Source organism: Ranitomeya imitator, chromosome 9 (assembly GCF_032444005.1).
Source record: "Ranitomeya imitator isolate aRanImi1 chromosome 9, aRanImi1.pri, whole genome shotgun sequence".
NCBI classification, from domain to species: Eukaryota; Metazoa; Chordata; class Amphibia; order Anura; family Dendrobatidae; genus Ranitomeya; species Ranitomeya imitator.
In genome coordinates this window covers 86,760,525-86,783,128 of record NC_091290.1, presented here as the reverse complement: position 1 = coordinate 86,783,128, position 22,604 = coordinate 86,760,525, and the positions used below count along the sequence as shown (strand labels likewise).

General features: G+C 45.6%; 1 protein-coding gene across 1 annotated transcript in view; it reads right to left on the bottom strand.

Annotated features, from left to right (window-relative positions):
- The window catches only part of PRRG4 (proline rich and Gla domain 4), a 169,269-nt gene that overhangs the window by 68,395 nt on the left and 78,270 nt on the right, over window positions 1–22,604 (bottom strand). Inside the window, exon 2 of the mRNA XM_069738852.1 lies at window positions 15,920–16,026. Within this exon, the coding sequence (XP_069594953.1) occupies window positions 15,920–16,026 (107 nt within the window). The remainder of the gene's footprint in view (window positions 1–15,919; window positions 16,027–22,604) is intronic.

Genomic DNA, 22,604 nt, shown 5'->3' with positions numbered 1-22,604 from the left:
ATCCGCAATGTCTACATATACCCCACACAAAACTCACAAAAATTATCATAAATTTTTGGCCGAGAGAAAATAAATATATCTCTCCCAATATTTTTGCCCAAATCTCTGGCACAGCCTAGGATATTATTATTATTATTATTTATTATTATAGCGCCATTTATTCCATGGCGCTTTACATGTGAGGAGGGATATACATAATAAAACAATTACAATAATCTTGAACAATACAAGTCACAACTGGTACAGGAGGAGAGAGGACCCTGCCCGCGAGGGCTCACAATCTACAAGGGATGGGTGAGGATACAGTAGGTGTGGGTAGAGCTGGCCGTGCAGCGGTTTGGTCAATCGGTGGTTACTGCAGGTTGTAGGCTTGTCGGAAGAGGTGGGTCTTCAGGTTCTTTTTGAAGGTTTCGATGGTAGGCGAGAGTCTGATATGTTGTGGTAGAGAATTCCAGAGTAGGGGGGATGCACGAGAGAAATCTTGTATGCGATTGGGGGAAGAGGAGATAATAGGGGAGTAGAGAAGGAGATCTTGTGAGGATCGGAGGTTGCGTGCAGGAAAGTACCGGGAGACGAGGTCACAGATGTATGGAGGAGACAGGTTGTGGATGGCTTTGTATGTCATGGTTAGGCTTTTGTACTGGAGTCTCTGGGTGATGAGGAGCCAGTGCAGGGATTGACAGAGGGGAGAGGCCGGGGAATAGCGGGGGGACAGGTGGATTAGTCGGGCAGCAGAGTTTAGAATAGATTGGAGGGGTGCAAGAGTGTTAGAGGGGAGGCCACAGAGCAGGAGGTTACAGTAGTCGAGGCGGGAGATGATGAGGGCATGGACTAGGGTCTTCCCTACTCCCCAATATATATAAAACAAAAAACCGGAGTATATAGATCCCAATACACATATTTAAAAATATACGTCTTTTATTAATCAACAATATTCTGAAAACATTACATCAGTAAATACATATATAGCACAGGATAAAGTGAGGAGGAAACAGATGGTAGCGGCGAAACAGAAAGAAAAGTATATATCACATCCCTGGGGCTGCTAGTACAAGATCACTAGTGAGACCCCTTTTTGAAAAAGCAGACCGCGAAACGTGCGTCAGGGGGGCTGCGTGTGGAACTTGGAAAGACATCCATACATGATGGGTAAGCTGCTTGGTACTTATGAATGGTAATATCTTTGCACTGTGGCACGTTAACTAATAATTTAACTATGGGAGATTGTGGCATTTGTTACAAGAAATCCTTATACTAGTGATCTTGTACTAGCAGCCCCAGGGATGTGATATATACTTTTCTTTCTGCTTTGCCGCTACTATCTGTTTCCTCCTCACTTTATCCTGTGCTATATATGTATTTACTGATGTAATGTTTTCAGAATATTGTTGATTAATAAAAAACGTATATTTTTAAATATGTGTATTGGGATCTATATACTCCGTTTTTTTGTTTTATAAATGTCTACATATAGCCTAAGTATGCTCAACATTCTGCCATTTCTGGCCTCCATTTAAATTTTGTTGCAGTGTGTTAGTGAAGTTATTGAGACCAGTTTGCTCTTAAAAATACAGGAAAGATACATGTATTGGTACCATGTTAGCCAGTGGATAGAAAAATATTTAGAATTGAGAGTCCTCAGTGGTTGATACCTTTTTATGGCTAACTGGAAACATGGTAACAAATGGCAAGCTTTCGAGACTACTACAGTCCCATCATCAGGCATAGACTAATAGAAATTCTGAAGAATCACACATTTATGCACAACACAAAACCTGTCTATTTATAATGACCATGGACAAGATAAAGATCCCCAATTCACATCAGGACTACAAGATACCAGGTACTTTAAGCTGCGTCACTTCTAATCTGGTGTACTGAATTCTTTGTATCAAATGTACAACTGGGGGTCAGTATGTAGGGGAGACAGCGCAGAAACCAAGAACAAGGATGAACTCTCATTGCCATACAATAAGAGAAAAAAGAATGGATCTACTTGTGGCAATACATTTTTGTCTCCCTGATCATAGCATTATGGACATGAAATTACTTGTATTCAGGGCCGCCATCAGGGCATGACAGCCGTGACTGGCGTATGGGGCCCGGTGAGCAGAGGGGGCCCGCATCGGGCCCCGTCTCATCTGGTCACCGGGCCCCCCCTGCAGGCGCTGCGGCAGCGGCACACTATTGACGTGCGGGCCCGCGCCCGCACGTCAATAGTTAACAGCCGCCAGCCAGTCTGAGGCTGGCGGCTGAATAGGGCCGCAGTGCGCACTCGCCGCCGCCGGCGTCTGACGTCATTGTCAGCTGCCGGGCCCGGCGGCGAGTGCGTCTGTGTGGAGCCTGGAGAGGGAGCTTCACCCGGCGCTGGAGCTTGGCCAGGTAAGAAGTTGTGTTTTTTTTTTCTTTGAGAGCTGCTACAATCCAGGGGGGCCCGGGGGGCAGGATGATGGACACACAGGGGCAGAATGGTGGACACACAGGGGCAGAATGGTGGACACACAGGGGCAGAATGGTGGACACACAGGGGCAGAATGGTGGACACAGTGGGGCAGAATGCTGGACACACAGGGGCAGAAATGCTGGACACAGTGGGGCAGAATGGTGGACACACAGGGGCAGAATGGTGGACACACAGGGGCAGAATGGTGGACACAGTGGGGCAGAATGCTGGACACACAGGGGCAGAAATGCCAGACACAGTGGGGCAGAATGGTGGACACAGTGGGGCAGAATGGTGGACACAGTGGGGAAGAATGGTGGACACAGTGGGGCAGAAATGCTGGACACAGTGGGGCAGAAATGCTGGACACAGTGGGACAGAATGGTGGACACACAGGGGCAGAATGGTGGACACAGTGGGGCAGAATGCTGGACACAGTGACACAGGGGCAGAAATGCCGGACACAGTGGGGCAGAATGGTGGACACAGTGGGGCAGAATGCTGGACACAGTGGGGCAGAAATGCTGGACACAGTGGGGCAGAAATGCTGGACACAGTGGGGCAGAAATGCTGGACACAGTGGGGCAGAAATGCTGGACACAGTGGGGCAGAAATGCTGGACACAGTGGGGCAGAAATGCTGGACACAGTGGGGCAGGATGCTGGACACAATGGGGGCAGGATGCTGGACACAGTGGGGCAGAAATGCTGGACACAGTGGGGCAGAAATGCTGGACATAGGGGCAGAAATGCTGGACACAGTGGGACAGAATGGTGGACACACACAGGGGCAGAAATGCTGGACACACAGTGGAGCAGAAATGCTGAACACAGTGGGGCAGAATGCTGGACACACAGGGGCAGAAATGCTGGACACAGTGGGGCAGAAATGCTGGACACAGTGGGGCAAAAATGCTGGACACAGGGGCAGAAATGCTGGACACAGTGGGACAGAATGGTGGACACACACAGGGGCAGAAATGCTGGACACACAGTGGGGCAGAATGCTGGACACAGTGGGGCAGAATGCTGGACACACAGGGGCAGAAATGCTGGACACAGGGGCAGAAATGCTGGACACAGAGGCAGAAATGCTGGACACAGTGGGGCAGAATGCTGGACACACAGTGGGGCAGAATGCTGGAGACAGGGGCAGAAATGCTGGACACACAGTGGGGCAGAATGCTGGACACAGTGGGGCAGAATGCTGGACACACAGGGGCAGAAATGCTGGACACAGTGGGGCAGAAATGCTGGACACAGTGGGGCAAAAATGCTGGACACAGGGGCAGAAATGCTGGACACAGTGGGACAGAATGGTGGACACACACAGGGGCAGAAATGCTGGACACAGTGGGGCAGAATGCTGGACACAGTGGGGCAGAATGCTGGACACACAGGGGCAGAAATGCTGGACACACAGGGGCAGAAATGCTGGACACAGGGGCAGAAATGCTGGACACAGTGGGGCAGAATGCTGGACACACAGTGGGGCAGAATGCTGGACACACAGTGGGGCAGAATGCTGGACACACAGTGGGGCAGAATGCTGGACACACAGTGGGGCAGAATGCTGGACACACAGTGGGGCAGAATGCTGGAGACAGGGGCAGAAATGCTGGACACAGTGACAGGGGCAGAATGCTGGACATTGGGGCAGAATGCTGGACACAGTGGGGCAGAAATGCTGGACACAGTGACAGGGGCAGAATGCTGGACACAGTGACAGGTGCAGAATGCTGGACACAGGGGCAGACTGTGAGACCCAGGGGCAGAATGCGAGACACGGGGCAGAATGGAGATACGGGGCATGATTGGAGACACGGGGCAGGATGAAAGACATGGGGGCATGACTGGAGACAGATGGGGCAGGATTGGAGACAGATGGGGCAGAATGGAGACACAGGGGGCATGATTGGAGACAAGTGTCAGGATTGCAGACATGGGGCATGGTTGGAGACATAGGGGGCAGAATGGAGACATGGGGCATGATTGGAGACACTGGGGGCAGAATTGGAGACAGATCGTGCAGGATCATGGGGCAGGATGGATATGATGGAGACAGATGGGGCAGGATGGAGAGATCACATGGGGCGATCATATGGGGCAGGATAAGGAGATCATATGGGGCAGAATGGATACTCATGAGGGCAGGATGGGAGAATATCTGGCTGACGCCAGGAATGAGACACACGGGGCCAGGCTGGGTGATATTATTAATACCATAGGGGCTAATTTAGGGATATTATTACTGCAGTGATGTATTTATTTTATTTTTTGAGTATACTGTTTTAAATGGGGGGCGGTCCTGTTACTGTATAGAGTGATACTATGTCGCCTTCTTCATGTGGTGTAATGTAGAAGTTGTGAAAAATTAAGTAATGTGTTCTGCAAGCGGAGCTCGAGATAACTGTGTTATTTCCTGCAGAGAGAAGTCCTGGCTGGATGAAATCATGGCGGTCTGTGCTGGATGAAAGATGAAGGACTTCACCTAGAGACGTCACTGGTGAGTCAGTGTGTTACCTATACACTGACACTATACACTGTATACAGAGCTCCTGTGTATAATTTCACTAGTGATCACTATATTATCTGTACACAGACACTGCATACTAAGTACAGATCTCCTGTGTATAATGGCACTTATGGTGATAGTATGGTGCTTTTTTAAAAATTACTGATCAGAATTGTAGTATTCAGTCACTATGTGGTGGTAATATGTGGTCTGGACATGGTGTTGTGGTATTTGTTCCTTGTATGTGATATTATTCGATCACTGTGGTGGTAATATGTGGTCTGGTCATGGTGTTGTGGTATTTGTTCCTTGTATGTGATATTATTCGATCACTGTGGTGGTAATATGTGGTCTGGTCATGGTGTTGTGGTATTTGTTCCTTGTATGTGATATTATTCGATCACTGTGGTGGTAATATGTCATCTGGTCATGGTGTTGTGGTATTTGTTCCTTCTATGTGATATTATTGGGCATTTTAAAAATTGAAAAATAAATAAAAATATACCTAAATTGTATTGCATATTTTAACAAATATTTAATAGGTTACAGCAGAGTAGGGCCCGGCCAAAAGTGTCTACCGTGTTATGGTGGCGGCTTAAAAAATCTTTTGGCCAAAACAAGAGCTGCCTGCTATATGTGTGATCTGGTGATGGGAACTGTTAATGTGTGATTGGTGAGAAGTGGAGTTTTTCCAAGAGAGAGCGGTGGGACTGTGGACAGTTCGAGGGGTGGAGCCTGGAGGCGGGGCTGGGGTGGAGCCTGGGCGGAGTCTCAAGGGGGCCCCGAAAATTTTGCCAGTATGGGGCCCCGAAATTTCTAGTGGCAGCCCTGCTTGTATTGAAAGGTAACTTCAAATCTTAGAGAGACAGAAGAGTCTGGGAATATAAACTGATGATGACCTTTGACACACTCAGTGCAGTTATGAATGTGTTGTATGGATTTATGTCTTTTTACATCAATTAAGGAATTTGCTCCTCAGACCAAGTGGGGGCATCATAACATAGAACCAGACCCCAATCAGAGGACAATAAAACATTCACAATCCATATCTATGAACTGTTCCAATATTTATGGACATAACTGTTTATCACTCACATAATGGTAGTTCTGCTTCACTGTCACTTGTCTTATCTATGGCATTTTTCTGTGCTGTGATTCTTCAGAATTTCTATTAGTCTATGCCTGATGAAGGGATCGGAGTAGTCTCGAAAGCTTGCAATTTATAACCATCTTTTCAGTTAGCCATTAAAAATTAAAAAGTATCAACCACTGAGGACTCTCAAATCTAAATATTTTCTGTAAAAATAGTTACCTACTGGCCAGTTATTTAAAGCTGTGGTTTGTCCGTCACACGGTTTGTATATAAGTGCACTCAAAATTCTTCCATTTCTGGCCTCCATTTAAATTTTGTTGCAGTGTGTTAGCGAAGTTATTGACACCAGTTTGCTGTTAAAAATAGTTACCTACAGGCCAGCTATTTAAAACTGTGGTTTGTCTATCACATGGATCACACATAAGTGTGTTCAAAATTCTGCCTTTTTTGGCCTCCATATAATTTTTGTTGCAGTGTGTTAGCGAAATTATTGACGCCAGTTTGCTATTAAAAATAGTTACCTACAGGCCAGCTTTTTAAAACTGTGGTTTTCCATCACACGGACCACATATAAGTGCACTCCAAATTCAGCAATTTGAGCTGAATGTGGAAAATATTGTCCTCCATTTAAAATGGGCAAGGCACGTGGCAAGGGACGGGGAACTGGAGGCCGTGGGCAAGCTGAAATTGTGCCACAACAAACACCCACATCTTCTCGTCCGACCTTCCTGTCCCAATTACTAGGGGACCGCAGCACACCACTATTGAAGGCAGAGCAGTGTCAAAAAGTTGTTGATTGGATAGCAGATAATGCTTCCAGTCACTTTGCCACCACCACCACCACCACCACACTGTCTCCCACAAGGTCAAGTCTCAGTAGCCATGAGTCTGGACCGCATATTCCTAACCCTGATCCTCCTTCCTCCCACCCTACCAAGTGCCCAGAGACAACTGATCCCACACTTGGACACTTCGAAGAGCTGTTCACATTTCCATTTATAGATTGGGGCCTCTAGCCCAGTCCACTTGAAGCGGGGTAAGAGGATATCGCATGTAGCGATGCCCAAATATTTGAGCAGCCACGGTCACACGAAAGCGATGGTGGGAAAGTGTCACAAGAGGTGGACAATGATGAGACACAATTGCCAGAAAGTCAGGAGGAGGACCAGGGTGCAGAAGTAGAAGATGAGGAGGTGGATGATATGGTAACTGACCCAACCTGGCAGGAGGACAGCAGCACACAGGGAGAGGGAGGCGTAGCACCCCAATAGGCAGGTAGAATCAGTGTGGTGGCAGCAATGAGAAGGCGGGCAACCATTCCCCGTAACACCAACATGACGGAAGTTACCAGTACAACTGTTAGGTCTTCCCGAGTCTGGTTGTTTTTTAAAGACTCTGCCGATAACTCCAAAAAGGCCATTTGCACCACCTGCCAGGCCAGCATCAGCAGGGGTAGCAAAACTACCAGCCTGACCACCACCACCATGATCAGGCACAGGGCAGCAAAGCACCTGACTTTGTGGGCCAAACTCCAGGGTCCACAAACAGTATCTGCAGGTGACACCACTGCTTCTTCCGCTATTGTGAGTGCAAGCCAATCCCCTGTCCATGGTTAATGCGAAAATGCCTCCTGCCCTGCACCTGTTGTTGCACACACTCAACTAGCACCATCAGCAAGCACGTCCATGTCCTTGTCCCAGCGCAGCATTCAGTTGTCCATACCCCAATCCTTAGAATGCAAGCGCAAATACGCAGCCAAAGTCCCACAGGCCACGCAACTAATGTGCACAACAAAATGTTGCCTTTTAGGCTCATGGAGACGGAAGCTTTTCGCAACCTGATGGCGGCATCTGTCCCTCGGTACTCCTTCTTCAGCCGCCACTATTTCTCCCGGTGTGCCATTCCTGCATTACAGAAGCACGTGTCCCACATATTAGCCATGCCCTCAACAATGCAGTTACTGGGAAAGTCCACCTAACCATGGACACGTGGACAAGTGCTTGTGGGCAGGGACGGTACCTCTCGCTGATGGCATACTGGGTTGACAGTGAAAGCCAAGATCCAGTCAGACCTTGGGATGGGACACATCCTTCTGATGCGGGCCCTAGGTCAATCAGGGTTGCCCCCACAGTCTACAGCTCCTGCACCTCATCCTCCTCCTCTTCAGCCTCCATATCCGAAATGACCACATCAGTCACCAGCTGGAAGCACTGCAGCACTGCCTCAGCCAAACGGCAACAGGCTGTGCTAAAGCTAATATGCTTAGGTGACAAACCGCACACTGCTGAAGAGTTGTGGACAGCGCTGAAAGAGCATGCAATCTGTGGCTGACACCGCTGAACCTACAGTCAGGCATGGTCGTGTGTGACAATGGCCGGAACTTGGTAGTGGCTCTGAGGCAAGGCAAGCTCACACATGTACCATGCTTGGTCCATGTGCTTAACCTCGTGGTTCATCGGTTTCTCAAAACCTACCCAGAGCTGCCGGATCTTCTTGTCAAAGTATGCTGCCTGTGTTCCCATTTTAGAAATTCAGCTACTGCTTGCAGCACCCTTGCCGTGCTTCAGTAGCGTTTGCAGGTTCCGGCTCACCGACTGATGTATGTTGTCCCCATGCATTGGAACTCAACACTGCAGATGTTGGGAAGGATTTGTGAGCAGAAGAGGGCAGTTGTTGGCTACCAGCATCAACAAGGCTGTCGGTATTCAGTTTAGACTCCACTCATAAGATCACAGGAGTGGACATGGATGTCAGACATATGTACCATCATCCAAAACTTTGAGGACTCCACCAAGATGGTGAGCGGCAATGACACCATAATTAGCATCACCATCCCACTTCTATGTGATCTGAAATGCTCTCTGCTTGTAATCAAAGATGATGCATTGCAGGCGGAGCACGATGAGATGGAGCAAGGAACTATAGGGTGATTACACACAGCCCAGCCTCATCTATGAGGAATGTTTACAGGATTTAGGAATTTTTAGATTGCAAAAAAAAAAGACTGAGAGGAGACTTAATAGCTGTCTACAAATATTTCAAGGGCTGTCACATTGTAAAAAGATCTTCTTTATTCTCATTTGCACAGGGAAAGACTAGAAGCAATGGGATGAAACTGAATGGGAGGAGACAAAGATTACATATTAGAAAAAGCTTTTTGACAGTTAGAGTGATCAATGAGTGGAACAGGCTGCCACGAGAGGTGGTGAGTTCTCCTTCAATGGAAGTCTTCAAACAGAGGCTGGACAGGCACCTGTCTGGGATGATTTAGTGAATCCTGCTTTGGGCAGAGGGTTGGACCAGATGACCCAGGAGTTCCTTTCCAACTTTACCATTCTATGTGTTACACCGTTGCTGCCCCGGTTCTCTTCTGCTACACCGCCGCTGCCCTGGGTACCTCCTCATACTTACCATCCTACGGCATCCCGGCGCGCTTCTGTGTCCTCTGCTGCTTCCGGTCCTCTGCGCTTTTTTTAAGTACTGTGCAGATCCTTCTCAGAAATAGACCTTATCACTCTGGAGGATGTGTCTCCTTTATTGAGGATTTCTTCAGCCCTTTATGTGTCTGTAATCAGGCAAACGCCCTCAGTTGAGCTGATTAAATCTCATTACTAGCCGTACTGGAGTGAGAGTCCCACCACTAAATCCTCCTCATCACTCCAATAAAAACCAGTTCAGAAAGCAGTCCACTCCTTGTGAATCTCCCCCAAACTCTTGAATGGTCTTTTCTTAACAGTCCTTTCAAGGCTGCGGTTATCCTGGTTCCTTGTGCAAGTTTTTCTACCACACTTTTTCCTTCCACTCAACTTTCCATTGATATTCTTGGATACAGCACTCTGAGAACAGCCAGCTTCTTTAGCAATGACCTTTTGTGGCTTATCCTACTTGTGGAGTGTGTTAATGACGGCCTATTGGACATATGTCAACTCAGCAGCCTTCCCCATGATTGTGGAGCATACTAAAACAGACTAAGGGTACCGTCACACAGTGCAATTTTCATCGCTACGACGGTACGATCCGTGACGCTCCAGCGTCGTAACAATATCGCTCCAGCGTCGTAGACTGCTGTCACACTTTGCAATCTACGACGCTGGAGCGATAATTTCATGACGTATGTGCGATGTAGAAGCCGTTGGTTACTATGCGCACATCGTATACGATATATGTTACACCATGCGATCATGCCGCCACAGCGGGACACTAGACGACGAAAGAAAGTTTCAAACGATCTGCTACGACGTACGATTCTCAGCGGGGTCCCTGATCGCAGGAGCGTGTCAGACACTGCGATATCGTAACTATATCGCTCGAACGTCACAAATCGTGCCGTCGTAGCGATCAAAATTGCACTGTGTGACGGTACCCTAAGGGACCTTTTTAAACCCTTAGGAAACATTTGCAGGTGTTTTTTGTTAATTATTCTAATTTAGTGAGATAATGACTTTGGGTTTTCATTGGCTGTAAAGGTACCTTCACACTGAACGATATCGCTAGCGATCCGTGACGTTGCAGCGTCCTGGCTAGCGATATCGTTCAGTTTGACAGGCAGCAGTGATCAGGATCCTGCTGTGCCATCGTTGGTCAGCGCAGAAAGTCCAGAACTTTATTTCGTCGCTGGACTCCCCGCAGACATCGCTGAATCGGTGTGATGTGTGATGCCGATTCAGCGATGTCTTCACTGGTAACCAGGGTAAACATCGGGTTACTAAGCGCAGGGCCGCACTTAGTAACCCGATGTTTACCCTGGTTACCAGCGTAAAAGTTTAAAAAAACAAACACTACATACTTACATTCCGGCGTCTGTCCTCTCCGGTGCTCTGCTTCTCTGCACTGTGTAAGCGCAGCGGCCGGAAAGCACAGCGGTGACGTCACCGCTCTGCTTTCCAGCCGGCGCTTAGTGCAGAGAAGCAGAGCACCGGAGAGGACAGACGCCGGAATGTACGGTAAGTATGTAGTGTTTTTTTTTTACTTTTACGCTGGTAACCAGGGTAAACATCGGGTTACTAAGCGTGGCCCTGCGCTTAGTAACCCGATGTTTACCCTGGTTACCAGGGGATCGGCATCGTTGGTCGCTGGAGAGCTGTCTGTGTGACAGCTCTCCAGCGACCAAACAGCGATGCTGCAGCGATCGGCATCGTTGTCTGGATCGCTGCAGCGTCGCTTAATGTGACGGTACCTTAAGCCATAATCATCAACACTAACTGAAATAAACACTTGAAATGCATCACTCTGTTTGTAATTACTCTATATAATATATGAGTTTCACTTTTTGTATTGAAGAACTGAAATAAATTAACTTTTTGATGATATTCTAATTTTGCAAGAAGCAACTGTATGTATATACCCGCTGTACAATTACTGTCAGCTCTGCAAAGAAACAAAAAGAACCACTAGCTGCCACCACCAATTGTTTATACAGGCCGATTGGACACCCATTACAGGCAGGGTCGGACTGGTCCACCGGAGAATCGGAGGGTTCTGAGGCGGGCCTAGGCACTGACACCTGCTGGCATACAGTGCTAGCAGCTGCCCAGGAACGCTGCTGTCCCAGCCAGTGGCATGTCGCTAATAGCAGCACACACCACAGCTGCTATGGGGCCCATGAGTCAGGGGGGCCCACCCGGCACTAGCGAAGAAGCAGCAGTGGAGCAGTGGGTGACAGGAGTCTGTGCCCGCTGCTAAAGAGAAATTAATATTCACTGCTCAGTAAATATTCATTTTATTTACTAAAGAGAATAAATATTCACTCCTCTCCATGGCATGGGGAGCGGTGAATATTCATTTCTCTTTAGCAGCAGGCACAGGCTTTAGGTGCAGCAGCTGGCTCCTGCCTCCTTTGACCTGCTGCTCCTCCACTGCAGCCCCCAGCGTGCACCGCATTCAAATGTGTCGGCATCATAGATGGCGATATAGTTGAAAGCAATAATGGAGGAGCGGGCTTTAGATGATGCTCCCCCATCATTCCCTTCTGCCTCTGACACAGCAAGTGCGCGATGACGTCACGTCACACTTCATCACGCCCCACTTCATCACGCAGATGACAGAGCAGCTGCTGAGACTGGAGTAGAGCCAGGATCAGTGGGGGAACAAGGTGGAGAGGTGAATATTGTAGGTTATATATATATATATACAGTATATATATATATATATATGTATATATATATATCAGTGAGTGAGTACTAATGGCCATATTACTGTGGAGGGGGCTACATTATATTCTATGGAGGGGGGCTACATTATACTCTATGAGGGTCTACATTATATACTATGGGGGGCTGCAAACTATCTGAGGGGGCTGCATTATACCCTATGAGGGAGTTCCATGATACCCTATGAGGGGACTGCATAAACATTCAAGAAAAGAGGAGGGGGGGAGAGGAAAAGTTAGGAGCTTGACACGCCGAGATATGCATCTGTAAGCCATTGCAAATGAATGTAACTGGTGGGTGCAGTACCTGCTGGTGATTTCAGCTGAAGTAGAAGAAAGGAAAAGGGAATATCCAGCACGTCCATCCAGTGTAAGTAAAATATCCAAAATTTATTGAAGCATTTTAAAAAACAATATTAAAAAAGAGAGAGGGAGACTCTCTCTGCCTGACGCGTTTCTGGCGCACCACGGTGCCCTTAGTCATAGGAACTAATACCATATAGATGAACAGGTTTATATATAGCAAGGAACCAATCACAGACATAGCAATCAATTGCATTGAAAAAGGCTGCAGCTAAACACACATAACAAGACTTTTTTCTCCTATTTCAAATACACTGAAATTGCATAAATATATACTTTAAATTGCCGCAAGATCTATCTGTTAGTTCAATATATGTAAAAAAGGTCATTCCTGTAATTCATACCGTGTGGATGTTTAGTGTCTAAAGTCAGAATCCAAAAGGGTTCCCGCAGTGCTAATTGTTTCTTCCAATCTCCACCTCTAGGTGACTGACTAACCCTTTCTATGCCAAAAAATGAAAAATCTGATAGGTCTCCTTTATGTACAGAAATAAAATGTTTCGTAGCCCCAAAATAGCCTGAATTATTGTTATTTATATTTGCTATGTGTTCTGAAATTCTTTTTTTGATTTTCCTTGTGGTGTAACCTATATAGCAAATGTTGCAAGCCTTACATTTTATGCAGTATATGACGTGGTCAGAATCACAATTAATAAATGATTTTATATTATAAGTAACATTGTGATTCGAGGAAAAAGTAGTTCTTTTGTTGTCTGCAAATTGGCAGACATTACATCTGTTACCTGAACATTAAAAAAACCCTTTTATTGATAGCCATGATGTGGGAGTTTTTTTCTGGCGCACCATACTGGGAGACAAAATATTCCCCAGTGTGCAACCTCTCCTGGCCACTACTCTGCATCCATTCTGAAGAATTGTGCATAAAGATTTGTCCTGATTGACTACAGGGAGATAGTTAAGAATGATCTGTTTAATTTTATTGTACTGACTGCTATAAGCGGTAGAAAAAGTAATCTGCGTTTCAGGAGCGGCACTTGCATTTTCACTGTCAGAATACAATAAATCAGCACGTGGAATTTTGGAAACATGTCTGAATGCATGTCTTATATTAGATTTTTTATATCCCCTATCAAATAATCTATCAGAAATAAGATGACTTTCCTTGTGGAAACTTTCCTCACTAGAGCAAATTCTTCTCGCTCTCGTGAGCTCACCCCTAGGAATGGCATGAATGGTATGTCGAGGGTGTGCGCTTGAAAACATCAGGATTGTGTTTCCAGAATTGAGGGGACTGCATTATGCTCTAAGGAGGCTACACTATATTCTATGTGGGAGCTGCATTATACCTTATGAGGGGGCTGCTTTATACCCTTTGAGGTGGCTACCTTATATTCTATGGGGGACTGCATTATACTATATGAGGGGGCTACATTATATTCTATGATGGGCTGCATTACACCCTAGGAGGCGGCTGCATTATATTCTATGGGGGGCTGCATCATAACCTATGAGGGGGCTGCATTATGTTCTATGGGGGGTTGCTTCATACTATTTGAGGGGGGCTACATTATATTCTATGGGGGCTGCATTATACTCTATGATGGTCTACATTATATTCTATGGGGCTGCATGATACTGTATGGGGGGCTACATTATACCCTATGAGGGGGCTACATTATATCCTATGGATGGGGCTGCATTATACTCTATGAGGGTCTACATTATATTCTATGGGTGGCTGCATGATACTATATGAGGGAGGCTGCATTATACCCTATGAGGGGGCTACATTATATTATATGTGGGCTGCATTATACCCTATGAGGGGGCTGCATTATATTCTATGGGGTGGGCTACATTATACCCCATGAGGGGGCTGCATTATACACTATGAGGGGACTACATTATATTCTATGAGAGGGCTACCCCAACCTCTGATATATCATTAAGACGTGTACTACCTTATGTTATACCCTGATATTAGCATGGTTTTACCGCACAATTAGTGTTTTTGTATTTATTTCTATGTAGCTATATAGCGGGCCTCAGAATTATTTTCTCTAGTGGGCCCAAGGTGCTCCAGTCTGACGCTGATTACAGGTAGCATATATCTTCAGGGGTGCGGTTAACAGAGCAAGAGGAACAGCACTATTACATTTTATATTTAATACAGAAAAATAGGCAGTGTTTATAAAAATATGCAAGATGATGGAAGAGAAGAATACAATATATACAATTAAACAAAATAAAAAGGAACAACAAAAGAGAATAACTAAACCTCATGTCACGGAAATGGCTCAGAGCTTGGCAAAGGGAAGTACTCCAGGAAAATGGACAGAACGTACAGCAAAGCTGTACCTTCCAAGAACTGACAATGAGCCATACTCAATTTCTGCTTTTTATTAGTTCTAAGTTACGCCCACACACCTCAACTCCAACTTGCAAGATATCTTCTCCTCTGAATGTTCCAGGAGTTAGATATTACCATCATATTTTCTATCATGATTTTACCTTTATATAAAGACCAAATATGACCTGGTTCGCATAGTCTATTGGTCCAATAAAAAATTGAAGGCATTCTAGTGGCCCTACGTTGATGTGAGTGAATGCATCACGTCTGTCCGTTTGCTACGACGCCAAAAATCTATATCCCATAATTATTGGATTGATGCAAACACCAATATTCATATATGGACAATGGAGACATAAAGGCTGGAACACTCACAGCAAGATTCTTTTGAACCTAGGATGCTTCTTTCCTTAGACAAAGACATACTGATAGGGTTCTAGATTGTGAGCCCCAAGGGGGACAGTGATAATAATGTGTGCAAATCTGTAAAGCGCTGCGGAATATGTTAGCGCTATATAAAAATAAAGATTATTATTATTATTATTCTCCTCCCCTTGGTACACAAATGTCAATCTGGCTGTCTTTTCTCCAGTAGATATCCTGTTTTAACCACCTGTCCACTGCAGGAGGTCTTGACTTCAAAGGAAGCTTGAATTCTTAGGGCTACTTATGTTTTAATTAGTTTTCCTCACTTCTTACGAATACGTAATTTTCCCTTTTCCCGATGTGTCCTGGACAGGTACATAATACTTGCTTGGTCTTTAATGGTCACCCGCCTTTGAACCGTTCCTCAACTCTCTAATCCTCAGTTCAGCAGCTGCTAAGACAGAGAGAACAGTGGCCCAATGCAAACTCTGAGGATTGTGTAATAGTGGCATAAATTGTCAATACATAGTGTGTTAGGGCCTCCCTCACCTGCTATAATATTGGTGTTTTTTATGTGGCAAATGGGCATTTGGACTTCATCAGGAATCAAGGTCAGGGGGCAACTGTTTTCTTTGCACCCAGTACACCACTGAATTTTAATTAAAATCTCTTTTTTTTTACCTTCCTTGTCCCTTGATCGGAGGAAATTTCTTGCACAGAGTGGAAATCCAAACAATTCAGTAATCAACTGGTAGATCAGGAGCAAATACAGAGTGAAGCATCGATATCTGCAAAATAGAATGTTATGCATCACACAAGATGTTTGTAAATACCTTTATGTAAAAAAGTGTTCTAGAAGTGATACCTTCATTAGCTAACCCATAGCACCGAGGCCCCTTCATCTGGTAATTTTACAATTGAATGAGTAAAGGCCCCTTCACATTAAGCGACGCTGCAGCGATACCGACAACGATCCGGATCGCTGCAGCGTCGCTGTTTGGTCGCTGGAGAGCTGTCACACAGACAGCTCTCCAGCGACCAACGATCCCGGTAACCAGGGTAAACATCGGGTAACTAAGCGCAGGGCCGCGCTTAGTAACCCGATGTTTACCCTGGTTACCATCCTAAAAGTAAAAAAAACAAACACTACATACTTACCTACCGCTGTCTGTCCTCCAGCGCTGTGCTCTGCTCTCCTCCTGTACTGACTGTGAGCACAGCGGCCGGAAAGCAGAGCGGTGACGTCACCGCTCTGCTTTCCGGCTGACCGACGCTCACAGCCAGTGCAGGAGGAGAGCAGAGCACAGCGCCGGGGGACAGACAGCGGTAGGTAAGTATGTAGTGTTTGTTTTTTTAACGTTTATGCTGGTAACCAGGGTAAACATCGGGTTACTAAGCACGGCCCTGCGCTTAGTTACCCAATGTTTACCCTGGTTACCAGTGAAGACATCGCTGGATCAGTGTCACACACGCCGATCCAGCGATGTCCACGGGAGATTCAGCGACGAAATAAAGTTCTGGACTTTCTTCAGCGACCAACGATCTCCCAGCAGGGGCCTGATCGTTGGTCGCTGTCACACATAACGATTTCATTAACGATATCGTTGCTACGTCACAAAAAGCAACGATATCGTTAACAATATCGTTATGTGTGAAGGTACCTTAAGACAAGAGTACCTTATTATAATGGAAGATACCACAAAGTACCGAACATTATATTCTAATATAACGTGAAAAAACACTGCAAAAAACGCTGAAAGATGTGACATGCTGCAGATTAAAAAAAAACAAACAAAAAAAACGCTGCATTTAGTCAGGAAAAAAAGCATGAGATTTCTGAAATCTCATAGCTTTTAATTTACACAAAACATTGCTGCAAAAAAGCAGAAAAAAATGCAGCGTGTGAACATGGCCTAATGCTTCTGCCTTGTATTATAATGCTTTGTTGCACTTATAATAACCTTGGAGGTTTAGCTGCTTAGGTAAAATGTCCAGAGAAGAATGGCCAAGGTCTCCGACTGTCAGGTTCTCACTGAAGCATTTCAAGTTATGGGGAATTGTAACCAGATTTTAGAAATACATGTAGGTTACAATACATTTTCAAAATGTTACATGACATTCTTGACTTATATTGGAAACATTGCCTTAAAGGGAACCCGTCACCTGAATTTGGTGGGACCAGTTTTTGGTCATATGGGCGGAGTTTTTGGGTGTTTGATTCACCCTTTCCTTACCCGCTGGCTGCATGCTGGCCGCAATATTGGATTGAAGTTCATTCTCTATCCTCTGTAGTACACGCCTGTACAAGGCAATCTTGCCTTCGCAGGCGTGTACTACGGAGGACACAGAATGAACTTCAATCCAATATTGCAGCCAGCATGCAGCCAGCGGGTAAGGAAAGGGTGAATCAAAAACCCAAAAACTCCGCCCATATGACCGAAAACTGGTCCCGCCAAATTCAGGTGACAGGTTCCCTTTAAAATGTATGACCAGAGGGGAACTCTGTGGACATAGGACAGGGATTGTATCAGGGGAGGTAGTGACAGGGGTTGTATCGTTATGAGAACTCTAGGAGCACAATAATGATTTTCCCTTAAAAGTTATCTGGGACCCTCAGACAGCAGGACTATGGCACCCCCTCACAGCTACATCACTCTATTGGATGATCTGTTTCCAAACATGGTGTTATCCCAAAATCTGTACAAAAGAACCTTTGTATTTTATATTTGGGACTGGGTAATACATTTTCTTTGTCTGCGATAAAAGTTCCTATTGATATTCATGAGCTTTCTGTGTAATGCAGGGGCTTCCCTACTCCTACAGAGAGGCGGAAACAATATGTGTCCTGACTAATAGTTGAATGACCGCCAATACGTCACTTTACTGACCTGAGATATAAGAGAACAGCATCCCCATACAGGTCACAATCCTGCAGCTGTCGGCTGTCCACTATAGCTGACAACTTGCTGCATCAGCCTCGATCAGTGTTGGCACCATCCATATCTGTTTAACCCCTTAGATGCTGCTGTCAATAGTGACTACATCATATAAATGGTTAACATAGTGTGTTTATCTTTATCCCCATTGGCACCCAGAGATTATGATAGTGTGGTCCTGATGTTTCCCATGGCCAAATAACATCCTTAGAGTCTGTCAGATATAGGGTCCTGTTCAGACGTCAGTGACATTAGAAGGTAAAAATGCACGTTTTCATTTCTGTCATGTCACTTTGCATTAATTCCAGAAAAGCATCTGAAGGGTTAATAAACTACCTAACAGCAGTTTTCAATAGGTTGGGGGGCTGTTTTGAAAATGGTATCACTTCTGGACGTTTCTCAATATAATAGGTCCCCCAAACTCACTTCAAGCCTGAATAGATCCCTCAAAAAAATAAATTTAGTAAACTTCCTTGAAAAAAAATGAAAAATTACTGCTACAATATTAAACCTCCTAAAATGCTAACAAAATGAAATAACATTTTATGAATGGTGCTGATGTAAAGCTGACATGAGGGAAATGCTATTTATTAATGTTTTTCTGTGGTATGACTATCTGGATTAAATGGATAATCATTCAAAGATTGAAAATTGCTATTTTTTTAAAAAATGTGTCTAATTTCTGATTTTTTTTTTATAAATAAACACAAAACATATCAACCAAAATTTACCATTACTATAAATTCTAATGTGCTACAAAAAAACAATCTCAAAATCACTGGGATTTGTTGAAGCGTTCCAGAGTTATTACTACATAAAGTGACACTGGTCAGATTAAAAAAATTTGGCTCCGTCACTAAGGGGTTAAACTAAGACCACTTCCATCAATATGAAATATCCTTATAAGCTACTTAAAATGTCACATTTAATGCATTTTAGTCGCTAATATTTGCACTATGGTGAGTGATCATGGAGAATACCAATCTTTTCGTTGGGTCTAAAAAACATATTGGATGTATGTAAATATTACTACATTTTTTAAATGATGTTGGCCAAGGGTTCAGGACAAAAAGCGTAACTAGAGACCGATCCTCTCTGCAATTCCCCATACCAGCCTCCTGGAGCTGTCTCATCCTTGACTGAGGAAGCAATAAATCCGAAATGTCGCTTTGTGTTCATCAATCTATGAGCTCCTTTACTGGCCTAACCCTGGATGAGCATCTAATGAGCATGGCACGAATTCTCTTTTTTTTCAATGTGGTTTTAGATGAGAATTGGAACATATGCTTCTGCTTTGTAAATTAAAAAAAGCATTCAAGAAATCCTTTACTGTGTCGTGTTTACGTGTTACTTGTGCCGTGTTAATCTATATTTAACATTATGTGTATTTGACATGTGTACAAAATTATCTCTGCTGTTAATAATGATCAGTGCAAACATAGTGGAGAATTTATCATTTTACATGAGTTTTCTGTTGCTCATATAGTGCAATGTGTTTGCACATAAAAACGAATGCAACGTTTGTGTAATCTGGCTGTGGTTAACTATGCAAACAAGGTTTAACCCCTTCCTGACATGCGCCGTACTAGTACTGCTCTGTGGGAACTGAGTTTCCGCAAACCGCAGTACTATTACAGCGGCACGATCACACGGCCTCACGCTGAGCGCAGGGCCACCATCAGGGCATGACAGCCGTGACTGGCGTATGGGGCCCGGTGAGCAGAGGGGGCCCGCATCGGGCCCCGTCTCATCTGGTCACCGGGCCCCCCCTGCAGGCGCTGCGGCAGTGGCACACTATTGACGTGTGGGCCCGCACCCGCACGTCAATAGTTAACAGCCGCCAGCCAGTCTGAGGCTGGCGGCTGAATAGGGCCGCAGTGCGCTCTCGCCGCCGCCGGCGTCGCCGGCGTCTGACGTCATTGTCAGCCGGCGGGGAGTGCGTCTGTGTGGAGCCTGGAGAGGGAGCTTCACCCGGCGCTGGAGCTTGGCCAGGTAAGAAGTTGTGTTTTTTTTTTTTCTTTGAGAGCTGCTGCGATCCAGGGGGACCCGGGGGGCAGGATGATGGACACACAGGGGCAGAAATGCTGGACACACAGGGGCAGAATGGTGGACACAGTGGGGCAGAATGGTGGACACACAGGGGCAGAAATGCTGGACACAGTGGGGCAGAATGGTGGACACAGTGGGGCAGAATGGTGGACACACAGGGGCAGAAATGCTGGACACAGTGGGGCAGAATGGTGGACACACAGGGGCAGAATGGTGGACACAGTGGGGCAGAATGCTGGACACACAGGGGCAGAAATGCTGGACACAGGGGCAGAAATGCTGGACACAGTGGGGCAGAATGCTGGACACACAGTGGAGCAAAATGCTGGACACACAGTGGGGCAGAATGCTGGACACACAGTGGGGCAGACTGCTGGACACACAGTGGGGCAGAATGCTGGACACACAGTGGGGCAGAATGCTGGAGACAGGGGCAGAAATGCTGGACACAGTGACAGGGGCAGAATGCTGGACATTGGGGCAGAATGCTGGACACAGTGGGGCAGAAATGCTGGACACAGTGACAGGGGCAGAATGCTGGACACAGTGACAGGTGCAGAATGCTGGACACAGGGGCAGACTGTGAGACCCAGGGGCAGAATGCAAGACACGGGGCAGAATGGAGATACGGGGCATGATTGGAGACACGGGGCAGGATGAAAGACATGGGGGCATGACTGGAGACAGATGGGGCAGGATTGGAGACAGATGGGGCAGAATGGAGACACAGGGGGCATGATTGGAGACAAGTGTCAGGATTGCAGACATGGGGGCATGGTTGGAGACATAGGGGGCAGAATGGAGACATGGGGCATGATTGGAGACACTGGGGGCAGAATTGGAGACAGATCGTGCAGGATCATGGGGCAGGATGGATATGATGGAGACAGATGGGGCAGGATGGAGAGATCACATGGGGCGATCATATGGGGCAGGATAAGGAGGTCATATGGGGCAGAATGGATACTCATGAGGGCAGGATGGGAGAATATCTGGCTGACGCCAGGAATGAGACACACGGGGCCAGGCTGGGTGATATTATTAATACCATAGGGGCTAATTTAGGGATATTATTACTGCAGTGATGTATTTATTTTATTTTTTGAGTATACTGTTTTAAATGGGGGGCGGTCCTGTTACTGTATAGAGTGATACTATGTCGCCTTCTTCATGTGGTGTAATGTAGAAGTTGTGAAAAATTAAGTAATGTGTTCTGCAAGCGGAGCTCGAGATAACTGTGTTATTTCCTGCAGAGAGAAGTCCTGGCTGGATGAAATGATGGCGGTCTGTGCTGGATGAAAGATGAAGGACTTCACCTAGAGACGTCACTGGTGAGTCAGTGTGTTACCTATACACTGACACTATACACTGTATACAGAGCTCCTGTGTATAATTTCACTAGTGATCACTATATTATCTGTACACAGACACTGCATACTAAGTACAGATCTCCTGTGTATAATGGCACTTATGGTGATAGTATGGTGCTTTTTTAAAAATTACTGATCAGAATTGTAGTATTCAGTCACTATGTGGTGGTAATATGTGGTCTGGACATGGTGTTGTGGTATTTGTTCCTTGTATGTGATATTATTCGATCACTGTGGTGGTAATATGTGGTCTGGTCATGGTGTTGTGGTATTTGTTCCTTGTATGTGATATTATTCGATCACTGTGGTGGTAATATGTCATCTGGTCATGGTGTTGTGGTATTTGTTCCTTCTATGTGATATTATTGGGCATTTTAGAATTGAAAAATAAATAAAAATATACCTAAATTGTATTGCATATTTTAACAAATATTTAATAGGTTACAGCAGAGTAGGGCCCGGCCAAAAGTGTCTACCGTGTTATGGTGGCGGCTTAAAAAATCTTTTGGCCAAAACAAAAGCTGCCTGCTATATGTGTGATCTGGTGATGGGAACTGTTAGGCCGGCGTCACACTTGCGAGTTTTACGGACGTAAGAGCGCAGAATCTACGTCCGTAAAACTCGCAAAAAATACGGCACAATTATTCTCTATGCCCCTGCTCCTATTTGCCGTATTTTACTGATCAGTATTATACGGCTTTCTACGGCCGTACAAAATCGCAGCATGCTGCGTTTGTCACCGTACTGCGCAAGAAATACGCCAATGAAAGTCTATGGAAGCGTGAAAAATACGGATTACACACGGACAAGCAGTGTGACTTGCGAGAAATACGCAGCGCTGTTAGAGAGAAAAGCCGGCAATTCAGTGCGGTGTACAGTAAAATCACACTGACAGCTTACAGTCCAATAGGTAGAATAAATGTGTACACATAGAATAGGTATATATATATATATATGTCAGTGAGACACATATATGTATATATATTAATATTTATTCCAGCGCTATACAGC